This window comes from Lolium rigidum, chromosome 1, assembly GCF_022539505.1.
Source record: "Lolium rigidum isolate FL_2022 chromosome 1, APGP_CSIRO_Lrig_0.1, whole genome shotgun sequence".
Lineage (NCBI taxonomy): Eukaryota > Viridiplantae > Streptophyta > Magnoliopsida > Poales > Poaceae > Lolium > Lolium rigidum.
In genome coordinates, this window is record NC_061508.1 from 170,480,841 (window position 1) to 170,491,505 (window position 10,665).

A 10,665-nucleotide genomic window follows, 5' to 3' on the forward strand; every position below is an offset into this window, starting at 1 on the left:
AGATGAAAGAGGAATTGAGAAATAGAAAATAGAAGGAGAGGTAAGAATGGTAAATAGATGTTGAAAAGAGTGGGGCAAGGTAAATAAGAAAAACAAGAAAAAGCAGGAGAGAGAATCAACCTATGGTTGGGTGATTATTAGCATGGGTGAAGCGCCGTGGAGATGAAACTACGTGTAGTTACCCGTCGTGGCCCAATAGATTAGCAGATCTCACCATGTTTTCTGACGTCCTCGCTCAAATTGCAGCGACTCGTCTACCTATGTCGTTAGATCTTCCTCTATTCCTCTCTGTGGCTTCCTATCTGGCCTCCTCCTCAATCCCTTTTTTTCAAAATCTCGGTGACGTGATCACGATCCAACGTCGTAGTGATGCTGCCCTACCCCTGCACTGGTGCACACCACCGCATCGGCAGCCAGCGACCCAGTCTATAGGCTGCTGCAAGCTACAACGCCCTATCCCTGTCCATGCTAGGTGATTATTTCGTTCAGGATTGGTATTAATTGATTCCCCGCACAGATTATGTAATTCAGATGTATCAATGCAAATATTGATTTTTTCGATTTAGCAATGTTCTTTTCTTTGGAATATGCGAAAATTCATGATCTAACTGGTTCTGAGTATGTCATCACAGGTTCATAACACTGCAAAAATGGGGCTTTGGAGGACGGGCTTCATGGAACCCGCTTTTGAAATTTGTTGAAATCAATATTTTGAAGTTTCAAAAAAATTATAGATTTTGAAAATGATGTATTCTATGGTCCCGGAAAATCTCAATGAGAAATAGTTTATATTCTGGCCTACAAAAAAATAACAGATACAAGCAAATGATGTATTTTTTACTATTCACTATGCGAGGCCATTTTCATGCATATTTTGTGTTTTCTATGGAATTGGCCCACTCTTATGTTTTGTTCACGCTTCGCCACTGGTTAGGAGGGCAGTGGTACCCCCAACGCACCAGAGTTCAAATCCCAAATTTAACACTTTAGTGTCTCATTAAAAGATGAAATATTTTTTGAGCGTATGTATGTATGGTGTGTGCGTTTCGCAAAAAAAAAAAAAAAACAGGAGAAACCATTGTGAGCACTTGGGCAGGGAAAGCTGTTTTTTTTTTCGGCTGCAGGGAAAGCTGTCGTCTCATGGGCTCAAGTCTAGGGCTTAAAAAATCTAGGCCCAAAGTGTTACGGTTGGGCCACGTTACAAGATTATTACACGCTCTTAAAAAAACTCCCTGTAAATGTTCAACAAAAAACTTGATTAAGATTATACTTCCCGTGGAGGTGCTTCCTAGAAAATTCCATCGCTTTGCCGATTACCACCTTCACGTCTGGTACTATTGCGTTCGCTTCCTCGTTGCTTCTTCCTCCCTCGAAGAAGTCCCCAACGCGAGAGGATAGCTACAGACGGATTTAGGGCTTCTTCGTCCTCTTTCCTGACGATTTCTCGCTTCCTTTGTTCATCCCGTGCGGGTTTCTGATCTGGAATTCGGTTCCCCTGGTGAGTTTTTCTCGATCCTTCACATTATTTCGGTATTTCTGTCGGAATAAATCGGTGGGGATTTCGTTTCGGGTATCAGCCTTCGTCCGAATTAGTGTTTGAGATGTTACTACGCGTCTCGGGGCAACTTTGCACGAACTTTGGTAGGGTTTTATTGGATTTGTGGCGGTCGATTTGCGGGGAACAGTGTGGTGTATAGCCACGATTTTTATTGACTTTGTGCATGTTTTCTTGGTTCCACCGAATGGCTTGCGAATGTCGATATGCTGTTCCCGTTTTGATTATCTGTTCTTTCTGCAATTTGAGTAACTTTTAATTCTTTGGTTCCGGATGTGAATACTTTCTACCTGTTGAAACTATCATTTGACTGCAGGATTTTCTATTTCTTCATTTAATGAGGTGACTTAATTTTCTGTAGATAGACAGTGAACATCTGCCACAGATGGACAGGGGCGAGGAAGAGACGATCCCTAGTGATTCAGACCCTCTCCTTGAGAGTAAGGATGAGGCAGACACAATTCCCCAGCTCTTGCCACCACAGCCTGCGACCGTGAGTACGCTGGAGATTGAAGATGAGGAGACCGATGGTTCTTCGGCCGCTTGCTGCCGCATTTGCCTAGAGGCCGAGTCGGACATAGGTGATGATCTTATGTATTGGAGATACTATTTTGTTGTGTCAGCGATGATATTGTAGATACTCCCTCCGTCCCATGAAACATGTCCGAGATTTGTCAAAATTTGAATGTAACTAGATGCTATTTAGTGTCTAGATACATCTGAATTTAGACAAATCTCGGACAACTTTCATGGGACGGAGGTAGTACAATCTTGTTCTGTCAACTGGATTGGTTTAGTTCAATTTGGAATGCTTTTGTGTCTTCTCTGATAGAGGCAAGTATAATTAAGTGTGTGCATTGTTGATTAATTGCACAGCGCGATTTGGCAATTTCAACTGATAGTCCAAAATCTCTATGTGATGTACTAATTTGCTATGTATTCTGTACCATAACCCAGTAGGCAAAGTTTAAGAATAGGATAGCATTGACAAACTGAAACGTGGCTTTGCACCCTCCTGATGTCTATATCTTACGTGATGCAACCTTGCATCAACTGTCCTGGAGTCTGCAGAAGATCCATGATCACATTGCAGGTGTCTGAATCCTGAAGCTAACACTAGACTAACCAGTAGAAGTTCTAGCAGGATATGTATCATTTCACGCATGATTATTTTGACTTAACCAAATATTGTTAATTCATTTTCTCTTTGGTCTTCCAGATGTAATTTGGGCCAATACTTTTCTTTATAATTTGGGTTGTAATTGTTATATATTTGGATAGTAAATGCTAGTTGGGTGCTTTAGTTTGTTCTTTACCTGTCCAACAAATATGTCATGTCATTCTAATCTTTTGTATTCATGTGAAATCTTTTCTGTAGGTGATGAGCTGATATCACCTTGCATGTGCAAGGGAACTCAGCAGTTTGTTCACCGTTCATGCCTAGACCATTGGAGGTCTGTGAAGGTACCATATCTCCCAGTGTCATTTCACACATCATTTTTTAAATGAATTGCGATAGTTACTGTCTTACAGGCCATTTTAATGTATATATGTGTATCTTACACTATGTGCTAATCTAAAACATTCACTTGATGTGTCGTGTTGTCTTGCTTTCCATTGCCAACACTGGTATATCTTATTGGTATTACCTATACATTAAAAAATGCATAAGGCAGTAGCATATTGGTACGCAGAGTACTGTAGTTAGTAAACAGATCATGTGTATTGTACAGAGAGCAGAAAATGGCTATCCAGATTTTTTTTTTCTCTGGTGATAGTAATGTCAGTAGGACATGCCACAGTTCCACATTAACCTTGTTTTCAAATGGCAGATTCTGATATTGCAAAGAGGCTGTCAAATTTAGACTTGTATTCGCAGTGATATCCATTAGGAGTCAAGCTGCATCTCTCCAAGCTATCATCATTCAGCTTGATTTGGAGGGTACAGTTTTGACATTCGGCAGCAAAATTTGTGTCGCTTGAAGGCATCAACATGGCAATGTCACTGTTGGTACATTCAGTTAGAATCTAGGTTGAACTTGTGCTTCACTCCCTAGCTTTATTAAAAATACATGTCCTAACTAGATGCTACGTCTTCTAGATATGTTTTCGTCATTGATATATTCATTCTGAACAAGAAACACAGTTACGCGTTGCTTCTGTTTTTTCTGCTTACTATAGGAAGGATTTGCTTTCTCACACTGCACAACATGCAAAGCTCAATTCCATCTTCGAGTGGAAACTTTGGAAGATAACTCATGGCGTAAGATAAAGTTCCGGCTCTTTGTCGCAAGAGATGTTATACTTGGTTTTCTTGCTGTTCAAATTGTAAGCTTTTAACATTTGAAAGTATTTCTTTTGATGTCTCCCCTTTCATAAGATGGCATGCGTTATCTTTGTTGGTAGAGATGCTCATAGAGTTTATTGCTGCACAACTTAAAGACTGAGACAATTGCATTATTTGCAATTTATGTATTAAATCTTGAGTAAATTTCACAAAACTGTAGGTCCAATGTACGAACTATAACAAAATACAAAATAAATTCAAAACTGAAAGTATATCTCAGTGGTATTTCAGTTTCACCTATTGGATAGGTACTGATCTGACAAATACTTGTAGATGAGTGTCCTAGCAATACTAGTGCTCTATTTGTTTTCTGGGAGTAAGGATAAGCTGATGTACTAGTAATAAATTATTATGTCACTTTTCAATTCAAATTCAGGCGGGTTAAACAATTATTTGCATCTCTTTCCTTTTTGTGCAGACTATTGCTATCATCAGTGCTATTGCATACTTCCTAGACAGGGACGGAAGTTTCCGAAACAGTTTCAGTGAAGGTTGGGATCGCATTTTGTCAAAGCATCCAATACCATTCTACTACTGCATAGGTATTCGAATAAAGCCTTTCATTATAATGATGCATCCTTATCATTCATATTTGTGACCAAAAAATTTGGTTGGTACATCATCCAATGCAACTCTTGTTATTGAATCATCATCATTCCTCAATGCTTGGTGTCTTTATGCTCCAGGTGTTGTTGTTTTCTTTGTACTGCTTGGATTTTTCGGGTTGATAGTGCACTGCTCGTCCTTCAACGACAACCAAGACCCGTGCCTAGCTGGGTGTCGGAACTGCTGCTACGGTTGGGGCATCTTGGACTGCCTCCCTGCTTCTTTGGAGGCTTGCTTTGCACTGGTGGTGGTTTTTATCGTCGTCTTTGCTATCCTTGGGATTGCCTACGGATTCCTGGCGGCAACCATGGCTGTCCAGAGGATCTGGCAGCGGCACTATCACATCCTGACCAAAAGAGAACTCACAAAGGCAAGAACAACCTGAAACCAGTGTTGTCTATTCTCTGTGGCAGCAATCATATGAGTACTCTACTTACCATTTACTAGGAATTAGGATGAGCATACAAGCAAGGAAACTCCAAACCATGTGCAGTAGCTATTTCTGCTGCGCAGTAGCACTCGTTCAGATTGTGACTTCTGTATAAACGCTTTTCACATGCAGGAGTACGTAGTGGAAGATCTGCACGGCAGCTACACGGCGCCGAAGCTTGAGCCGGAGCACGAGGAGCGGCTAAAAATGCTGAAGCTCATGTAGCCTTTGTGCATATCCACAAGAAATGGCCATCTCGGCCACTGTATAAATCCCGAATGTATCTCCGAAAGGATTTGCCGGTAGTGTTGTTGAGTTAAGTTGTTGCTGAAGAAGTACGCTGATACCCCCAAAACTTTACTGCTCTCTGAATTAAAATCCTGCGATCTCTTTTATATACATCTGAATAAAATGTACTTCCTCCGTTTATAAATATTTCTCCGTCTACAAATTACAAATTGTACAAATTACAAATTGATGTCTGAGGTTTGTGTCTAAATATGGATGTATCTAGACATTAAATAAGAGCATCTCCAGCCGCGTCCCCCAAAGCAATTTGGGGCGCGCCGGGCCAAAAAACCGTTCCAGCCGCGTCCCTCAAAGCTCATTTTTGTCTGGCGCGCCCCGATACGGTGTCCGGCGCCCCGAGCCCGTCTCCGTCCACAGGGGACGCTCTGGGCACGCCGGACACAACGAAAAGCCGCGGGCCCGACGCGCCCGCGGCTCAGTGAAAAATCGTCTCTCATTCCCGCCAAATCCTGCCCCTCCCGCCATATCGCGCCTATCCCGCCGCGCATTTCTAGCCTCCCAACACATATCCCGCCGCCGATTCATTTCTCCTATCCCGCCGATTTGTTTCTCCCTCCCGCCGTCCACCCGCCGCCGCTACCCTCTCCCCATTCCATGGCGCCGCCGATAGCCCCCAAAAAGATGGCCAAGAAAGCGGCCAAGAAGCCGCCGGGCAATGCGACGAAAGGGGCGAAGCGCCGTTCGCGAAGCCGCGGAAGGCGCCGGCTCCGAAGAAGAAGCCGGAAGGATGGACCGACGATCAATGGCAGCAAGACTGTCTGCGCCTGAAGCTATCGACGGCGGAGCGGAAAGGACGGAGGGCGGCGGAGCAGAGAAGAAGGCTGTGGCGGCGCGCCAGCACCAGCACTTAATGGCCGGGTGTCTCGCCGCCACCAACGCGAGCCCATATAGTACGAACGTGCCGGTGTACGTTCCGGGAGTGTTCTCTCAGTCGTCCTCCGCCTTCTACAACGACGGCCCCTCCGGCACTCCCGGGTGCGTGACGCCTAACTTGTCGCCCCACTACCAGGATGCGCTGCCGCATGACGGCTTCAACCCCAACTACCTCTACTCCCCGGCGTACGAGCAGCGCGAGCCAGGACCCGGTGCGGACGGCGACCCTTTCAGTGGCCGCAGGGGGCCGCTCGAATTCGACGGTGCCGGTGCGGAGGGTGCTGAGGAAGAGGGCGGGAGTGAGGACGAGGAGGACGATGAAGAGGAGGAGGTGGAGGACGAGGACGACGAGGACGAAGAGGGCGGCGAGGGCGGTGCGGAAGAGGACGAGGAGGGTGCCGGTGACGATGATCTCGTGGAGGTAGACGCGGACGACGTGAAGAAGAAAAAGAAGAAGGCGTCGGGCACACGAGGCCCCAAGTGGACGGTTTTGGAGGATCTTTGTTTGTGCAAGTCGTGGGCGACGGTGAGCCATGACTCCATCATCGGCGCCAACCAAAAATACGGGAAGTATTGGGCGAGGATCAAGGCCGAGTTCGATGAGCGCAAGCTCATCAACAGCGACTACAAGAAAGTGACAATGAAGAGGAGCCAAAAGACAATGTCGACGCGATAGGCCATCATCCAGGCGTCGGTGAACTCCTTCCATGGATACCATCACGACTTAGTGACCAGAGCCGAGAGCGGCGCCGACCTCTCCCAAATGGTACGACTCTTTCTTCCATAATCTGTAGCGCCTACATTGTGTTCAATGAAATGATTCCGCTTCCTTTGGCTAGTTTGATAGGGCCATGGAGGTTTACGCGAGGAACTCGGATGGGCATAAGTCGTTCGCGCTGATGCATTGCTATACCAAGCTCAAAGGGAACGAGAAATGGCGGTTGACGTGCCTGTCGCTGTCCAAGGGGAAGGACGCCATTGATCTGGACGCGCCGCTGGCAACGTCGGCAGGGCGTCCTATGCGGCAGCAAGGCTGCCAAGGCTGCCTTGGCCGACGCCGCGTCCTGTGAGAAGACGCAGGCGTCGATCACGAAATGCCTCGCGAACGTCTCCTCGACCTTTCTCTCCCGCGACAAAAAGACCGACGAAAGGTGGGCGGAGCTGCTCAAGAGGCAAGAGGAGAAGTTGGAGCTCAAGAAACGCAGGGACGACATGTCCCTGTTGAGAGCGTCGACAGAGGGAATGTCTCCCCGGACGCGGGCGGCGCACAACTTCTTCAAAGGCTAGATCCTCGATGACATCGAAGCCAAAATGGCGGCGGCCGACGCTGCGGCCGACGCGGCGGCCCAGGAAGCGGCAGCGGCAGCAACCGCGGAGCAAGAGCCGGCTGACGCGTCTTCGACTGCTACACCATCGTCGGCCTATGCGACGGCGGCGGAGCAGACGGAGCATGCACATCACCAGGCAGATCGCGACGAGGTCATCGTGATCGACGGGCCTGCGTCGACTCAGGATACGTCGCCGTCGACCAACCCCTTCTTCTAATTTAGCATGCACTATGGTCTGTAATATGATCGCGCGCCTAGTACTTTGATCGCCGCTACTCTGATCGCGACGATTCGGCGGGAACGATCTCTTTTGAATGCAACAATTTTAATTACTGATTGGGGGCGGCGTTTGGGGGACGCGGCTGGGGAGCGACGTCCCCCAAAGGCGGCACGAACAAAACACGTCCCCCAAACGCTCAATCCGGCGCGTTTTGGGATGCTTTGGGGTACGCGGCTGGAGATGCTCTAACTACTAGATACATCTAGATTTATACAAATCTTAGACGTCTGTCTAGTACACTAGATCTAGATTTAGGCAAATCTTAGAGCATCTCTAGTAGAGCCCGTAAAAGGGGATGAAACTGAAAAACTCCGGCGAGCATACGGGTTCCAGCCGAAACTGGGCCAGAACGAAGCCTGAACTCGCGGCCTGGCCCGTATAACGAGTTCGGGCCCCTGAGAAACTGCGCGGCCGGCCCGTATTAAAAGTGGCTGTGAAGGGGAGTTCGGCTTTCAAACCCTACTCCCCTCCGCCGCTCCGCCGCCTCGCTCTAGATGCTCCGACGAGAAATTCTCAGGTCGCTAGCGCCGCATCGCCCCACGTCGAGCTCCCCATGGCTACCCGCGGAAGCTCCGCTAGGGGAGGAGGTAGTTTGGGCGGCGGGGACTCGCCCCCCCTTGTTTTCCGCACGGAGGAGGAGCGGCGCAAATGGGTCCGGTCGGAGGCCGCGCGCAAGGCAGAGCCCGCCGGTGGACCAACTGGGGGCTCACGGCCCCGGGGAAGCTTGCGGGGTACGCGAACGGAGCCGAGGGGTCGTCCTCCGGCGGTTCGCGCAACGCCCCTCGCCCTCCGGTGTACGATAGCTCGTCAGAGGAGGAGGGCGCGGCGCCGGCGAGGACGATCTTGTCCGTCGGTGACTACGTCCACGACGACGAGGATGAGGAGGCCGTCGTCGCGTAGTTGGCGGCCGTGTCCGACGCGGAGGCACGAGCACGCTGGCGCCGGGAGGAGGCCGATGCCGTCCGCCAGGTCCGCGAATACGAGGCGGCGCGCCGGGAGGAACACGTCCGCCGCGTGAAGCTGGAGATCGTCGAGCTCGACGAGGAGTAGGAGCTCCACGCGTCCGCCGCCTCGCTTTCCTCCGCACCACCTCTGCCGCGCGTGTAGAGGCCCGGGGTCGAATTTTGGGCAAAATTAGCTTGCGCAACTGTGGATACTAGTTAATTTAAGTTATTAGTTTGAATTATGTAAAGTTTGGTGCTCAATCGGAGCAACAACTATCGTCTATATGTGTTCATTGGTAAATTCTTCCGCGATAATTTTAATTTTATTTTTTCAGTTTCTATTTTGCGGTTCCTGTTCTACGCGATTGTCAAAATCGAATGAACTAACCTTTTTAGAAAACTGAATTACAGTTTTTTGGTTTCCACTTTTTCGGTTACTAGTATAGTAGAGATGCTCTTAGACTTCTATTTATTGACATTGACGGAGGTAGTACATCTGAATAAAATGTGCTCCGTGCATCTATGCCGACGCTGTAAAAGTTTCGCTTATCTTATTGTCTTGTTCCACTCCTTAGATATTACATCACGGATTCACGGTATGAAGCTTCATCATGTGCTGAACACAGTACACTATTTCACATAATTAAATTAGCGGTTAGCCTCCGCCAGTACCAGTGACGCCGAGGTCGGGTTTGCCTTCCTCTTTGCCGGCGCCGAACACCGGACCGCCCTTCCCAGTGGCATCCTCCACCTTGTCCTCGAGCCTCTTCACCGGCAACCCATGCTCGTCCTCGCTCGACCCTAGCTCTGTTCTTGGCGACTTCTGCCAACGCTCCTCCGCGCTGTTGGCTGCCGCCTCGGAGCTGTATGTCGTCGCCGTGAAAGCGCCCTTGGGCTGTGCGCCTTGCGCTCCGGACATGGCGATCGATGGAGCTTTCCCCTGTGGATGCGGTGGAGCTCTCGACTGTGGATACGGTGGTGGTGTTCGTCTTCGAGTTTGGGACGTTGGTTTAAGTAGTACGTGCTTGCTTGCTACGTGTCAGTGCACCCTATCTAGAATTGGGTGCTACGTGGCGCCCTAGTATCGTGTGGACCCGTGCACGTGGATGCAGGATAGAAGCTTCTTATTCATATTTTTTGGGAGCAACTCCAATCACCTTCTTTAAAGCACTTCTAATATAAATATACTCCTACTACAATAGCATTTGTATACGTGGTCTCCCTCCATAAAATTAAAACATGCTTGTTATACTTGCCTCTCCACTTCGTAAATTTAGAAAGTCTGGAGGCACTTCTTATAGCAGGTGAAGCAACGCGCGAGAAAAGCAACTGTCGAGCTGAAGATTTCCGCTCGCGCCCCATCGCCGATGTCGCCGCCGTCTTCGGGCAACGTCGCTCAGCCGCCGCCGTCCCGCCTCCTGCACCACCTCCTGCGCCCTACCGAACCTTCCGTCGCCCAACCGTCTCCTCCCAGACCACATCGGAGCCCACAACCTCGAGCATGTGTCGCTCCTCCTGGGGTCGATTCCGTCCGGATTGACCCTCTCCATCGTTGTATGTATCGATTAGGTCCAGATTCCGGCTGGATTGGCCCCTCCCGCGGCCACCGGGGATCTCCCTCCTCCTCCTCACTGCTTGCTCCAGTACGGGTTGCTCATGGCGGATGTGGCGGGCACCGCTGGCTTTGGCGGGCGGCTAGCACAGGCAAGAGGCATGGGCGGCCAGAGGGCATGCAGATAGTGGGAGGACGGTGTGTGGGTTCCTCATGGTGGTCGGCCGTGCGGGAAAGAAAGAAGAGGAAAATAGTAAAGGTAGGGAAAAAAGAAAGAAAAAAAAGAGAAAATGGTTTGGACATGCAGTGTGCAGTTTTGGATTGCTACTAGGAAAGCCAATTTGGTATGGATTGCTATACGTTCTCTCTCCCTTTCTTATAGCAAAATTTTCTCAATCCATTATAGCAATGCTATTAGAGATGCTCTAGCAACGATATTGG

The 10,665-nt window shown here is 48.8% G+C and overlaps 2 protein-coding genes across 3 annotated transcripts; one reads left to right on the forward strand and one right to left on the reverse strand.

The window, feature by feature from the left end:
• Positions 1-1,334: 1,334 nt before the first annotated feature.
• LOC124684909 lies at positions 1,335-5,389 on the forward strand. 2 transcript variants are annotated; one of them, XM_047219176.1, is made up of 7 exons: positions 1,335-1,498; positions 1,921-2,136; positions 2,934-3,019; positions 3,737-3,883; positions 4,321-4,444; positions 4,589-4,878; positions 5,071-5,389. In XM_047219176.1, the coding sequence occupies exons 2-7, from the start codon at positions 1,941-1,943 to the stop codon at positions 5,161-5,163; spliced, it is 936 nt and encodes a 311-aa protein (XP_047075132.1). In that variant the 5' UTR covers positions 1,335-1,498; positions 1,921-1,940; the 3' UTR covers positions 5,164-5,389. The 2 variants fall into 2 exon arrangements, with proteins under 2 accessions (XP_047075132.1, XP_047075126.1); XM_047219170.1 differs by having other exon boundaries at positions 1,336-1,498; positions 1,917-2,136.
• Positions 5,390-9,202: 3,813 nt separating this feature from the next.
• Positions 9,203-9,636, reverse strand: LOC124682743. The gene has a single exon (XM_047217370.1). The coding sequence runs from the start codon at positions 9,589-9,591 to the stop codon at positions 9,328-9,330; it is 264 nt and encodes an 87-aa protein (XP_047073326.1). The 5' UTR covers positions 9,592-9,636; the 3' UTR covers positions 9,203-9,327.
• Positions 9,637-10,665: the final 1,029 nt, after the last annotated feature.

Bases quoted from the DNA above. Each gene is read 5' to 3' on its own strand.
- LOC124682743 (XM_047217370.1), bottom strand. From the start codon at position 9,591: ATGTCCGGAGCGCAAGGCGCACAGCCCAAGGGCGCTTTCACGGCGACG.
- LOC124684909 (XM_047219176.1), top strand. From the start codon at position 1,941: ATGGACAGGGGCGAGGAAGAGACGATCCCTAGTGATTCAGACCCTCTC. The intron at 2,137-2,933 runs GTGATGATCTTA...TCTTTTCTGTAG, and splicing joins AGAGGCCGAGTCGGACATAG to GTGATGAGCTGATATCACCT. The intron at 4,445-4,588 runs GTATTCGAATAA...TTTATGCTCCAG, and splicing joins ACCATTCTACTACTGCATAG to GTGTTGTTGTTTTCTTTGTA.